At 39.0% G+C, this 15590-nt stretch overlaps 1 protein-coding gene across 1 annotated transcript; it reads right to left on the bottom strand.

Annotated features, from left to right (window-relative positions):
* Nucleotides 1–421: 421 nt before the first annotated feature.
* LOC126075580 (olfactory receptor 6C2-like) lies at nt 422–1360 on the bottom strand. Its single transcript, XM_049883418.1, has one exon. It carries the CDS (start codon nt 1358–1360, stop codon nt 422–424), a length of 939 nt encoding a protein of 312 aa, XP_049739375.1.
* Between the last annotated feature and the right edge of the window lie 14230 nt (nt 1361–15590).

The raw sequence follows: 15590 nt of genomic DNA, 5'->3' as shown, positions 1-15590 counted from the left end.
CTCTGGAGTACAAAATTTTGTCCTGTATCACATTTTAAGTTTCAGTAGAGATTTTTTAATTACTCTTGAAAAATTGGAAGTTAGACATTGAAGTGTTCTCAAATGGAAAATGTTTATTGGGTTTTAGAATCCACAGAACTAGATTTTATCTATTTGATTTCCATTTTACAAAATAGAGTACCTTGAAAACCTAGTCTTAGATAAATGCATTAATGGTAAAACCATAGGGAATAGACATGAAAGAGAACTGAGTACCTCGATTTTTTTTTTTTTCTACTTATGAGAGAAAAATGTTCACGGGGATAGGTAGTTTGACAAATCTACAGGATAGAAAGAAACTTTATATTGGGCAAATTCATGTAAAATGTTCATGGGTTATTCAGATTTAAACAAAACTTAGCCTCAAAACATCAACAATCTCTTACTTCTTTATGAGAAATGCAATCCTTTTTACGGTGTCTTTGAAGGCTTCCTTTACCTGCTTGTTTCGTAGTGTATAAATGAAAGGATTAAGCATGGGGACAACTGAGGTTAAGAGCAGCCCCACCACCTTATTAAGGGCTACTCCTTCCTTTCCTGAAGGTTTAATGTAGGCGAAGATGGAACTGCCATAGCTCATGGAAACCACAATCATGTGAGAAGAACAGGTGGAAAAGGCCTTTTTCCTTTGTTGGGCAGAAGGGAATTTTAGAATGGTGCTGATGATGTATGTGTAGGAGAGAAGCACACCCAGTAGGGTAGTAATCAGTGTTAGCACAGCAAAAGCCAAAACAACTTTTTCTATAAGTTCTGTGTCTGAACAGGTGATCTGTAGGATAGGATATGCGTCACAACCAAAACTATCAATGAGATTAGAGTCACAGAATTCCAGCCGGAGACCCATGCCAAGAGGGGGCACAATAATCAACAGGCCAGCACCCCAACAGCAGAGAAGGAGTGTAGTGCAGAACTTGTTGTTCATGATGGTTGTGTAATGTAGGGGCTTACAGATGGCCACGTAGCGATCATAGGACATGGCAGCAAAGAGAAAAAACTCAGTTGCTCCCAAGAAGACACCAAAAAACAATTGTGAGACACAAGCATTATAGGTACAAGTTTTATCTCCAGTTGTCAGGCTGTACAGGAATCTGGGAATACAGACGGAGGTGAATGAGACTTCTAAGAAAGAGAAATTTCGGAGAAAAAAATACATGGGAGTTTGAAGACGGGAATCCAAAAGTGTGAGAGTGATAATTGCCATGTTCCCAGACACACACAAAAAGTAGGTGAGAAATAAAAATACCGAAAGCACAATTTGTAATTTTGGGTCCTCCGTCATCCCCAGCAGGATGAATGTTGTTATCACTGTGTGATTTGTCATGACCTCCTGTGTCAAGTCAAAATGATTGGACTTGAAGACACAAGTGGCATGATGCCAGCATGGAGCATGAATGAAAGATGCAATCAGTATTAACGTAATGCATTTGGCATTTGGATTGTGGAATTTTACTGGAAATAATTAAATATGAATCAAAGGCTTATAATTGCCTTATTAGAAATGATATTTATACAGATGTCAAATGAAAACAGACAGCAGGAATCATGTATCTCATTTCATACAGTGTTTCTCATTATCATTGCGTAGGGACATAGGTCTGCTCAATGTTATAGATTATTCCATTATTTTGTACATTTTTTCTTCTGCCTCCTTTTCTTTGCTTTTCCCCACCGTCTTTTCAGCTCCACTTTTGTAAAACAGAAGAATTCGTCAAGGAGTATTTTATTCTGGTCTCTGACTGTATTTTGAAATAAAATAAATGCAAAGGGCTGGATAACATCTTTGTATTTAAAATGTTAAAATTTTAAAAGTTAAAATACAAAGGCATGTTTGTTGTGTATTTTCTGCTTTTAAGTACATGAAAACACTTTTAAACCAGTAAAAGTGTTTTTTAGGTAGAGGGTTTCCTGAAGAGTTACAAGAAACCTTTTCCTGGGACCTGAGAATAAACATGAGGAACCCTGTCCTCCCAGAAGGAATGGTCTGTGATACTTGCTCTCCCTGCCAGTGAGATCGATTTCCCCTGCTCTTCTGAGCAGCACTCAGTCTTCGGAATGTGTCTCTGAATATCTTAGTAACCTCTCCTTTCAACAATTGCTGCTGCTCCGCTCTTCAAATCACCTCTCTCCACTAATTTCCCACCAGCCCTCTTACCCTGCTGCATATATTCTCTGAGTTCTTGAGAAATGTTACTTGCCCAAACATCGTTCAGTAACAAACTGGTCAAATGGACTAATTTTTATTAACAGGTTTTGTAAAACTCACATTTTTCTTGAAGTTTACCATTTTCATCTCCTCCCAGGAGTTTCACGCTTCCCTGCACACTACTATTTCATGTTTTCTCAGGAATCCCATTAGTTGTGGGAGAGGATGGCTCAGAGTGATCTCTTCCCTTTCAAATAAATCTTGCCTTTGGTGAGATTCAAGTTGCAGGTAGGTGCTTCAAGTATCCATCCTGCAAAAGAAGAGCTGGTAAATGCATTGTCTCTCGGGTTACAGTTACTTAAAAATATATATTGGTTCTTGGCTCTTAAGATGTCTTTGTGTTTTATTTGTGGAATTGATTATAAATTGAGCAATTTTAGGCATAACTCAGGGTTTTATAGGGAAACCCTATGTACCCAATATTACCCAATATATGTGCTCCAAATTGAGAATTAAAAATGTATTAAGTTGTTTTGTCTTTTCTCTTCCTCAAGTAAATAATAAAAATTGACTTCTTCAGATAAATATTTAATATCAGAGTCTGAAGAACTAACCATGAATAAGTGTGTCTCCAAAGGAGCTTTCCGTCTTTTGATGGGAGATAATATTCCATTTTACTGCGTGCTTAGGGATATAGTAAGAGGAGATAACGGTGAAAATGCAACTTTGGTTTTAGGGCAATAACTACTCCACGCCTTTTCCTTGGCAATCCCTCTTAGTGGTGATTTGTATTTTACTGTCTTCTCTCAGTTGTTGTAGGCTATTATGTGGGAGCCCTGGTGGCACAGTGGATAAAGCACTTGGCTGCTAACCAAAAGTTCATTGGTTCAAATCTACCAGCCCCTCCATGGAAGAAAGATTTGGCAGTCAGCTTGTGTAAATATTTCCAGCCTTGGAAACCCTATGGAGCAGGTCTACTCTGTCCTGCGGGGTGGATATGAGTTGGATTTGACACAATGGCAGTGTGTTTTTTGGGGGGGGAGGATGGATTTAGAGTTCGTAATGTCAGCTCTCACTATAAGCTGAGTAGCAAGTTGTATTGTTCAGGGTTCATAGACATGTTTATGACCAGGAAACCCATGTCAGATCATGGTAGAAATGGTTTACTGGAAAGGTGTTATCTTCCCAGTACTAGGAAGCTGCAGAGCGAAGATTTTCCTAGGCAGGACTGAGTGATAGGTCAGGTTCATTCCACACACCGAATTCTCTTTCCTTTCTTCTTTCCCTCCTGTCATATTACCCATACCAATTACTGTTGAGTCAATTCTGACACACTGTGACTGCATTTGTGTCTAATCTGAATTGTGCTCCACAGAGCTTTCAATGGTTGAGTTTTTGGAGGTAGATTGTTAGGCTTTTCTTCTGAGGAAACTCTGGGAAGACTCAAACTGCCAGCCTTTTGTTTAGCAGCTGACTCTGTTAACAGTTGTACCTTATATCCTTATACTGGCTATTGAAGTTCTTACTTCAACCTTCCCTCTGCTATAAAGTTCTTAGGCTTTAGTGTTATTGCCTGTTACCAGTTTTAAAACTCCTATCCTCTTCTTTGGGAAACCCTGGTAGTATAGTGGTTAAGTGCTACAGCTGGTAACCAAAAGGTCAGCAGTTCAAATCCACCAGGTGCTCCTTGGAAACTCTATGGGGCAGTCCTACTCTGTCCTATAAGGTCACTAAAAGTCGGAATCAACTCAACGACAATACATTTCATTTGGTTTTATTCTCTAATTTTGAGGGAAATGACTTGTGAAATAAATGACATGAGCATTTGAATATCCTTTAATTTAATGTGTTAAAGAACTAATATAATCTTTTTTTAATTCCTGAAGTTTTTCAGTCCACTTTACTTCTTAAAAACAAGCTAAGCTTGTAGTGGCAGAGCATTTGGTTCTAAGGCTGCTTTGTCCACCTACATCCATATCATGGTCTCCTTTGGTTTAATTAGCAGAGGTTGCTGTGAGAGTAGAAAGTTACTTTTTTTTTTTTTTTAATTTGAATCAAAATTTGAAACAACAATTTCATTAAATAAACAATACATTTTACCACCTTCCCATAGGTAGTGTTTTTCATTAACATCGATAGGTAGCCCCTGAAGGCTTAACTTATGTAAGGCTGCCTCCTGTCACTTTCCCTTTGGGAGCTGTAAGGGTGACTGAGATTCAGTTTTTCTCTTGTATTGATTCCCTATTTAATGAGTTCCTTTTTTTTTTTTTTTTTTATTTACTTCAGACACCTTGATCTCACGTGTGTCTGGAACAAGCCTCATTCAGTCTTCACTGGAAGCAGGTGTCTTAAGGTCCAGAACATTCGAAATTCAAGAAATGAATGCCACCTCCCTCCCTTCCCAAAGTGGCCAAACAAACCCCTTGGCATTGACTCGGTTGCGATTCATAGCAATTCTATAGGACAGAGTAGAGCTGCCCCATAGGGTTTCCTAGGAGAGGCTGGTGAATTCAAACTGCTGACCTATTGGTTAGCTACCCAAAGTGGCAGAAGGTATTAAAATAACAGGTCGATAATAAGGCCAGATTCTCTGTAAGGTAATTTGTAATTTTTGATTTCTATGACACCAGAAGATATTTTTAATGGAGCCCTTGTGGTGCAATGGTTAAGAACTTGGATGTTAACTGAAATGGTGATGATTGGAACACAGTCAGCAGCATTATGGGAAAAACCCTGGTGATCGGCATCCATAAAGATTACTGCCCAGGAAACCTCATTAGGCAGCTGTGTTCCATCACATGGTATTGCTATGAGTTAAAAATCAGATCGCAGACACATAACCAAAACAACAGCAGAGGATGTTATTGGGAGGAAGTGTCTTTGCCTCTGTCTTTCATATTTTGCCTCTTAAATATTAAAAGTCTCCTCAACTGATATTTATGGGTGGCCCTTTCAAAGGATAAAGTGATGATGGCAGGAAAATTCTAATATCAGGTTTATTCAGAAGAACAACAATTTGAAAATAACTGTTGACTCCTGTTTTGCAGTATCAATTACGATTAACTAAATAACACATTTCTTACCCTCCCTGTTTAGAGAATGTGGAAAAGTCTGTCACAACAATTGCATACTTACTTTTCTGAGAGTGCTTCATCAGGGGTCCTTGATGGAACCAAAATTTGAAGAGTATGATGCTGGCGAGGAGCTTTGTTTTTCTTCAGTCCCCAACTCACATTTCACCTCTCTTCACTGCTGCCTTGACCTCTTTCAAAACAAGTGCACACATGTACACACACACACATACACTCTCTCTCTCTCAAGTAAGTCTTACTTCAGACAGTGTTCACCTACATTTCATTGCTCCTAATACATTGTGACCAGTTTCAGCCTCCTCTTCCCTTGCCACATCTCAAATGGCACCTGATTTCCTGATTTCCCAGTAGTCTGTTAGCTCAAAAGCAACAAAAGAGTGGTGCAGAGGAAAAGGAACTTTTCTCCCTGGGTTCGGCAGAGAGGTGCATCTGATCTCCTGGGGCAGGGAGACAGGTTTACCTGTATAGTCTACAGTAGCAACTTTTATATGTTTCATTTGCTACCAGTTCACAGGAAGCAACTGAGTTGAACAATAAAATAGTCCTTGGTGACCCAATTGAAAATGTTACTAATGAATCAACAGTGGAATCAACAATGCAACAGCATAGGTGGCAGTGGGAACCGTGTCCTCACAGACATTGCAGGTGGTCTGATGCCATGTGAATTCCATTTCGTCTTCTTTGTTGTATCTTTCTATTTCCCCTAGAATTAGATGCTGTGCTTGGCACTTAACACATTTTATCTATCTTTGACATAAATCTCATATAGTGTGAAAAATAATCATCCGAATTTTACAGAGGAGGAAAATGGGAAGCAGAGAATTGGCCAGTCAGAGGTCACATGGTGGGGTTGTAGGTTTTGAACAAAAATTTATTTGAATACAAAAATCCTGCTTCTTCCTTCACACTAAACTTGTTCCTTTCCCCAATATTTAAGAGAACTATCAGCATTTAAATTCTAGACTTGATGTTCTCCTAATGACTTGGTCTGTGTTTCCATCCTTTCCCTTTCTAGTTATCTTTTTTCAGGTATGCTATGAACTACTCTTGGAAATATGAATCAATGGAAAGTTTTGGATCACAAGAACTGATTTCAGGACATGTTTGTCATTTTGATAAAGCTTATTACTGCCTTATTAACATGAATAAAATTATGTTTTTATTGTCTATGCTGCCATTTCTGGACAGTCTCCTTTCTCCTGCTCATATGTGGTGAAGTGCAAGATTGCCTTCAATTATTTCTTCTTTGTATTGTCCTCTATAGCTTTTGGTATCAAGGTGAAACAAATTTTATAATATTAGCTGAGAAGTGTGTAAATTATTTTACTTTTTTTTATTTTGAAGAATCCATGTAAGATTAATATTTTTCCACCGTTAATCTTTTGGTAAAATCTATTGTTACAACCCTCTTCACTGTGTGTTTCATTTGAAGGAAGGCCGTATTATTGTGTTTTAATAAACATTTTCTTGATATATATCATATTTAGTTAGAAAACACATGATCATAAATGTACTATATCATGAATACAGCGTCTTAGTTATCTAGTGCTGGTATAACAGAAATACCACAAGTGGCTAGCTTTAACAAACAGAAATTCATTCTCACACCATGTAGGCTAAAAGTCTGAATTCAGGATGCCACCTCCAAGGGAAGTCTTTCTCTGTATGTCCGCTCTGGGATAATCCCCTTGTCATCAATCTTCCCCTGTTCTAGGACCTCTCAGAGCAGAAACCCTGGGTCCGAAGAATGTACTCTGCTCCTGGCTCTTCTTCCTTGGTGTTAATGAGGTCACCCTCTTCTCTTCTATATCTCAAAAGAGATTGACTCAAACTACAACATAATCCTATAGATTGTGTCCTGCCTCATTAACATAATTGCCTCTAATCCTTCCTCATTAAGATAACAGACAGCTCACTTCCAAAAAATTAACACAATCTTAGGCATAGAGGCTAGGATTTAGAACCCATAGGATAATTACATCATCACAAAGTGGATGACAACCACTCAATACTGGGAACCGTTGCCTAGCCAAGTTGACACATATTTTGGGGAGACAAGTTCCAATCTTTAACATCCCCCAAAATTCATGTCCTTCCCACATGTAAAACACATTCACTCCATCATATATCCCAAAAGGCTTAAATGAAAATTCCGTCATGGGAGGAAAATTCCTCTTCATCTCTGAAACCTGGAGTACAAGTTATTTGCTTCCAAGTTACAATAGTGGAACAGGCACAAGGTAGACATCTCCAGTACAAAGGGAAGAAATTGACAGTAAAGTAGGTATAACAGGCACCAAGCAAGCCAGCAGAACACAGTATGTTAGCTCTCAAATCTTGAAAAGTATCCTCTGTTATCCAAGACTGTTAAACAAAGGTCCTGCCCTCCAGATTCTGGGTGCTGGTCACACGCTGTAGATTCTGGGTGGAGGTCCCTTAGCCCTGGGCTTCAGTTCTTCCTTCCAGGTCCACCGGGATGGGACCTCGGCTCTCTTGTCTTGGAAGAAGTATAGCCAGAATGCTCATTAGAAGGGAGGATGGCAAGACTTCTTTTCACATACTTTGGACATTATCAGGAGGGACCAGTCCCTGGAGAAGGACATCATGCTTGGTAGTATAGAGGGTCAGTGAAAAAGAGGAAGACTCTCAATGAGATAGGTTGACACTGTGGCTACAACAATGGGCCCAACCACAACAACAATTGTAAGTTTGGTGCAAGATTGGGCAGTGTTTCGTTCTGTTGCACGTAGGGTCTCTCTGAGTCAGACCGACTCAAAGACACCTAACAACAACAACAGCGCGATGTTTGCTCAGTTTTCAGCTTTCCTTTCATACCTGGGTCACAGAGAAGTTGTCGCTCTAAAGGTCTTGTACGCTCCTCTAGCAATAGACTGCTGTTTATTGTTCATCATGCTTAGCTTGTGGTGGGCACAGGGAGTGTCTCTAAGGCCCTGGTCCGGCTTTAATCTTAGTCAACCCTCTGTGCCTGGGCCTTGGGAATAAGGTTTTCTCAGGATCTTTGCCCTTCCCCACCCCCCTATGGAATCCAAACTCTGCCATGAATCTGTGGTTGGCGTTTGGTGGGAGTTTCCTTTTCTTTCCCAAGTGGTAACAGGTGGTAGAGCATAACAAGCACACTAAAGTTGCTAAAACTCGGGTCTTGGCAAACCTTCCACTGACCGTTATAAATAGGGTTCTTAAATTCATATGTTGTAACATGGTTTATGTTCTTCAAGTTGTCTCCTCCGATTATCTCCTCCATATCTTCCTATATACCTCAAAGTCTCATAAAAAAGTTTGTCATTTAGACTAACTTTTTAAATTTGTGTTTCTTATAGTGGCATTGAACTGTTTGAACCACATCCCAATGTGAGAATACATTCTCTCCCATGTATTTTATATGCTTCCTTTTCTTACATGATTATCGATTGAATTTTTTTGTGTTTTTTAAAATGTCTAGGGGGCCAAGATGGCTGACTAGGTAGAAGCTACCTCGGATCCCTCTTACAACAAAGACTCGGAAAAACAAGTGAATCCATCACATACATGGTAATCTATGAACCCTGACCATCAGACACAGATCTAAAGAGTTGACCTGAGTGACAGAGACAGAGAACGAACAATCACGGGGAAGCAGCGACTGTTTTCAGAGACTGGAGCCAGCATCCCAGTCAGGAAACCTTGGTGCCGGGCTTTGGACTGGGTGCAGGGGAGCTGAGCATGGCATCCTGAGACGGCGCAAACATGGGACGCAGCCCTAGCCCCCAGAAGTGACCTCGGGGGAAGCCCAGCCAGTGCACGCAGGCAGCGCAGCGACGTGGCTGACAGGAGGAGAAGTCACCAGGAGGCAGCGACTGATTTTGGAGCCTGGAGTGCAGCGTCCTTGCCAGAGAACCTTGGTGCTGGGCTTTGGACTGAGAGCTGAGGAACTGACCACAGCTTCTGAGACAGTGCAAGCATGGGATGCAGGCCTGACACTCAGGGACAATCTCTACCCAGCCAGCGCACACAGTCGACCCGCCCTTCGGGAATCTCAGATAAAACAGTCATCCCAAGCAAGACAAGTAACTCTGTCTATATTCCGGGGTGCTACTTTCTCGTATTCATCTGAACCCTCCCCTCCCCTTCCCAGGTGGCTTCATTAACATTGGAATTTCCTGAGCCAGAGAGTGAAGTGTGCTGTGGTTTTTCTTTTCTTTTTTTTTTTTGGTCTTTTCCTAACCCACTCTCCTGGCCTGAGAGAAGCAGCTACAAAAAACCCAGGGACAAAAAATCCTTCCCTAATTGGACTAAAAACACAGAACCAGCTCTAGCCAAACATATATGATCCACAGTCTTGGGCTTTCATCCCTGCAGGGAACAAGGTGGCAAAGGCAATACTGATAGGGATCTGAGTGTAATTGTTTTAGCCGATTACTGGAAAGACAAGTTTCTCAGGTCTGATATCTCTGCCTATTCAACAGAGCCCTCACTGAGCCACAATGGGGAACTGAGGGCTGAAGCTCCCCCAGACCACCAAGCCTCCTGCCTTAGGGGTCTAAGGAGGGTGACACCTACCAATCTATAGAGGTACTTGCATTGGGCACCTAAGGTACAGCTGCAGAGCCCACCCACAAAAGTGCTTTAGGAATAGAGACACACCTACCTCACTGGCACTTGGGGGAAGCCTGTCAGCATCCTGCGCCCCTGGAGTGTGAACCCCAGCTGCTACTAGAATCTGGTGCACACACCTATCACCACTACTTCTCTAGGTGGATAGGTGACAGTCTGCACCACACACTTGATGACCCAAAATCAGATTCTATTCAAGAATAGTGAATAGATTCTCAGGCTTATATATCTGGTAACAGCCCAAACCAACTGGTAATAGGACATAAGTGATTCAAGGGCTACAAAAATCAAGACAGTGCGAACTAGTAGCTCATCTACGTATATTGAAAGAAAACAAAACAAGATAAGACTCAGTGACCAAATATAGAATAAATCACTACCATATCTTAGAGATGGCTTGGAGAGAGCAGTCGATATCAAACCACATAAAGAAGCAGACCATGATTGCTTCTACAACTCCCCAAACTAAAGAATCAAAATCTTTCCTAAATGAAGATACAATCCTGGAATTGCCAGATGCAGAAGATAAAAAATTAATTTAAAGAATGCTTCAAGACATCAGGGATGACCTCGGAAATGAAATAAGGCAATCTACAGAAAAAGCCAAGGAACACACTGATAAAGCAGTTGAAGGACTCAAAAAGATTATTCAAGAACATAGTGGAAAAATTAATAAGCTTCAAGAATCCATAGAGAGACAGCATTCAGAAATCCAAAAGATTAACAGTAAAATTACAGAATTAGACAACTCAATAAGAAGTCAGAGGAGCAGACTCGAGCAATTGGAATGCAGAGTGGGAAATCTGGAGGACCAGGGAATTGACACCAATATGGATGAAAAAAAATCAGATAAAAGAATTAAAAAAAAATGAAGAAACCCTAAGAATCATGTGGGACTCTATCAAGAAGAATAACTTGCATGTGATTGGAGTCCCAGAACAGGGAGGGATAACAGAAAATACAGAGAGAATAGTTGAAGATCTGTTGGCAGAAAACTTCCCTGACATCATGAAAGACAAAAGGATATCTATCCAAGATGCTCATCGAACCCCATATAAGATTGATCCAAAAAGAAAATCACCAAGACATATTATCATCAAACTTGCCAAAACCAAAGATAAAGAGAAAATTTTAAAAGCAGCCAGGGATAAAAGAAAGGTCTCCTAGAAAAAAAAAAAAATTTTTTTTTTGCTCCTACAAAGGAGAATCAATAAGAATAAGTTCAGACTACTCAGCAGAAACCATGCAGTCAAGAAGACAATGGCATGACATATATAGAGCACTGAAGGAGAAAAACTGCTAGCGAAGGATCATATACCCAGAAAAACTCTCTCTGAAATATAAAGGTGAAATTAAAATATTTAGGGATAAACACAAGCATAGAGAGTTTGCAAAAAACAAACCAAAGCTACAAGAAATAGTAAAGGAAATTGGCCAGAAAACCAATAATATCAGATACCAGCACAACACAAGGTCACAAAACAGGACATCTTGATATCAACTCAAATAGGGAAATCACAAAAACAAATTAAGATTAATTTTAAAAAGAAAAAAATGCTCAAAACAGGGAATCATTGAAGTCAATATATAAAAGATCACAATAATCAAAAAGAGGGACTAAATACAGGTGGCATAGAACTGCCATATGGAGAGGGAAAAAAGGCGATATAGGACAATACAAGTTAGGTTTTTACTTAGAAAAATAGGGGTAAATATTAAGGTAACCACAAAGAGGTATAACAACTCCATAACTCAAAATAAAAACCAAGAAAAACATAATGACTCAGCAAACATAAAGTCAAATACTATGAAAATGAGGATCACACAATTTGCAAAGAAAAACATCTCAGCACAAAAAAGTAAGTGGGAAAATGAAATTGTCAACAACACACATAAAAAGGCATCAAAATGGCAACACTAAACACATACTTATCTATAACTACACTGAACGTAAATGGACTAAATGCACCAATAAAGAGACAGAGAGTCTCAGTCTGGATAAAGAAACACAATCCGTCTATATGCTGCCTACAAGAGATACCTTAGACTTAGAGACACAAACAAACTAAAACTCTAAGGAAGGAAAAAATATATCAAGCAAACAACAAGCAAAAAAGAAGAGGAGTAGCAATATTAACTTCTGACAAAATAGACTTCAAAGTTAAATCCACCACAAAGGATAAAGAAGGACACTACATAATGATTAAAGGGACAATTGACCAGGAAGATACAACCATATTAAATACTTATGCACCCAGTGACAGGGCTGCAAGATACATAAAACAAACTTTAACAGAATTGAAAAGTGAGATAGACACCTCCGCAATTATAGCAGGAGAGTTCAACACACCACTTTCGGAGAAGGACAGGACTTCCAGTAAGAAGCTCGATAGAGACACGGAAGACCTAATTGCTACAATCAACCAACTTGACCTTATAGACTTATACAGAACACTCCACCCAACAGCTGCAAAGTATACTTTTTTTTCTAGTGCACATGGAACATCCTATAGAATAGACCATATACTAGGTCATAAAACAAACTTTTGCAGAATCCAAAACATCAAAATATTACAAAGCATCTTCTCAGACCACAAGGCCATAGAAGTGGAAATCAATAACAGAAAACTCAGGGAAAAGAAATCAAATACTTGGAACCTGAACAATACCCTGCTGAAAAAAGACTGCATTATAGAAGACATTAAGGAGGGAATAAAGAAATTCATAGAAGGTAATGAGAATGAAAATACTTCCTATCAAAACCTCTGGGACACAGCAAAAGCAGTGCTCAGAGCTCAATTTATATCGATAAATGCACACATCCAAAAAGAATAAAGAGCCAAAATCAGAGAACTGTCCCTACAACTTGAACAAATAGAAAGCGAGCAACAAAAGAATCCATCAGGCACCAGAAGAAAACAAATAATAAAAATTAGAGCTGAACTAAATGAATTAGAGAACAGAAAAACAATTGAAAGAGTTAACAAAGCCAAAAGCTGGTTCTTTGAAAAAATTAACAAAATTGATAAACCGTTGGCCAGACTGACTAAAGAAATATAGGAAAGGAAACAAATAACCCAAATAAGAAACGAGATGGGCCACATCACAACAGATCCAACTGAAATTAAAAGCATCATATCAGATTATTATGAAAAATTGTACTCTAACAAATTTGCAAACCTAGAAGAAATGGATGAATTCCTAGAAAAACACTACCTACTAAACTAACACAATCAGAAGTAGAACAACTAAATAGACCCATAACAAAAAAAGAGATTGAAACGGTAATGAAAAAACTCCCAACAACAAAAAAAAAAACCCTGGCCTGGACGGCTTTACCGCAGAGTTCTACCAAACTTTCAGAGAAGAGTTAACACCACTACTACTAAAGGTATTTCAAAGCATAGAATATGATGGAATACTAACTAACTCATTCTATGAAGCCACCATATCCCTGATACCAGAACCAGGTAAAGACATCACAAAAAAAGAAAATCACAGACATATATCCCTCATGAACATAGATGCAAAAATCCTCAACAAAATTCTAGCCAATAGAATGCAACAACACATCAAAAAAATAATTCACCCTGATCAAGTGGGATTTATACCAGGTATGCAAGGCTGGTTTAATATCAGAAAAACCATTAATGTAATCCACAACATAAATAAAACAAAAGACAAAAACCACACGATGCAGAAAAGGCATTTGACAATGTCCAACACCCATTTATGATAAAAACTCTTACCAAAATAGGAATTGAAGGAAAATTCCTCAACATAATAAAGGGCATCCAACAGCCAACATCACTCTAAATGGAGAGAGCCTGAAAGCATTTCCCTTGAGAATGGGAACCAGACAAGGATGCCCTTTATCACCGCGCTTATTCAACATTGTGCTAGAGGTCCTAGCCAGAGCAATTAGGCTAGACAAAGAAATAAAGGGCATCTGGATTGGCAAGGAAGAAGTAGAAGTATCTCTATTTGCAGATGACATGATCTCATACACAGAAAACCCTAAGGAATCCCCCAGAAAACTACTGAAACTAATAGAAGAGTTTGGCAGAGTCTCAGGTTATAAGATAAACATACAAAAATCACTTGGATTCCTCTACATCAACAAAAAGAACATCGAAGAGGAAATCAACAAATCAATACCATTCACAGTAGCCCCCAAGAAGATAAAATACTTAGGAACAAATCTTACCAAAGATGTAAAAGACCTATACAAAGAAAACTACAAAGTATTACTACAAGAAACTAAAAAGGACCTACTTAAGTGGAAAAACATACCTTGCTCAGGAAGACTTAGCATAGTAAAAATGTCTATTCTACCCAAAGCCATCTATACATACAATGCACTTCTGATCCAAATTCCAATGACATTTTTTAATGTGATGGAGAAACAAATCACCAACTTCATATGGAAGGGAAAGAAGCCCCTAATAATTAAAGCATTACTGAAAAAGAAGAAGAAAGTGGGAGGCCTCACTCTACCTGATTTTAGAACATATTATACAGCCCCAGTAGTCAAAACAGTCTGGTACTGGTACAACAATAGGCACATAGACCAATGGAACAGAATTGAGAACCCAGATATAAATCCATCCACATATGAGCAGCTGATATTTGACAAAGGCCCAGTGTCAGTTAATTGGGGAAAAGATAGCCTTTTTAACAAATGGTGCTGGCATAACTGGATATCCATTTGCAAAAAAATGAAACAGGACCCAGACCTCACACCATGCACAAAAACTAACTCCAAGTGGATCAAAGACCTAAACATAAAGACTAAAACGATAAAGATCATGGAAGAAAAAATAGGGACAATCTTAGGAGCCCTAATACAAGGCATAAACAGAATACAAAACATTACCAAAAATGATGAAGAGAAACCAGATAACTGGGAGGCCTAAAAATCAAACACCTATGCTCATCTAAAGACTTCACCAAAAGAGTAAAAAGACCACCTACATATTGGGAAAGTATTTTCAGCTATGACATCTCCAACCAGCGCCTGATCTCTAAAATCTATATGATTCTGGTAAAACTCAACCACAAAAAAGACAAACAACCCAATCAAAAAGTGGGCAAAGGAGATGAACACGCACTTCACTGAAGAAGATATTCAGGCAGCTAACAAATACATGAGAAAATGCTCTCGATCATTAGCCATTAGAGAAATGCAAATTAAAACTACAATGAGATTCCATCTCACTCCAACAAGGCTGGCATTAATCCAAAAAGCACAAAATAATTAATATTGGAGAGGTTGCGGAGAGATTGGAACTCTTATACACTGCTGGTGGGAATGTAAAATGGTGCAACCACTTTGGAAATCTATCTGGCGTTTTCTTAAAAAGTTAGAAATAGAACTACCATACAACGCAGAAATTCCACTCCTCGGAATATACCCTAGAGAAATAAGAGCCTTTACGTGAACCGATATATGCACACCCATGTTTGTTGCAGCTCTGTTTACAATAGCAAAAAGCTGGAAGCAACCAAGGTGTCCATCAACGGATCAATGGGTAAATAAATTGTGGTATATTCACACAATGGAATACTACGCATCAATAAAGAACAGTGATGAATCTGTGAAACATTTCATAACATGGAGGAACCTGGAAGGCATTATGCTGAGTGAAATTAGTCAGAAGCAAAAGGACAAATATTGTATAAGACCACTATTATAAGATCTTGAG

Source organism: Elephas maximus, chromosome 4 (assembly GCF_024166365.1).
Source record: "Elephas maximus indicus isolate mEleMax1 chromosome 4, mEleMax1 primary haplotype, whole genome shotgun sequence".
In the NCBI taxonomy this organism is placed as follows: Eukaryota; Metazoa; Chordata; class Mammalia; order Proboscidea; family Elephantidae; genus Elephas; species Elephas maximus.
Note: the sequence above shows the minus strand (reverse complement) of the source record. Positions and strands in the feature narration are given on the sequence as shown.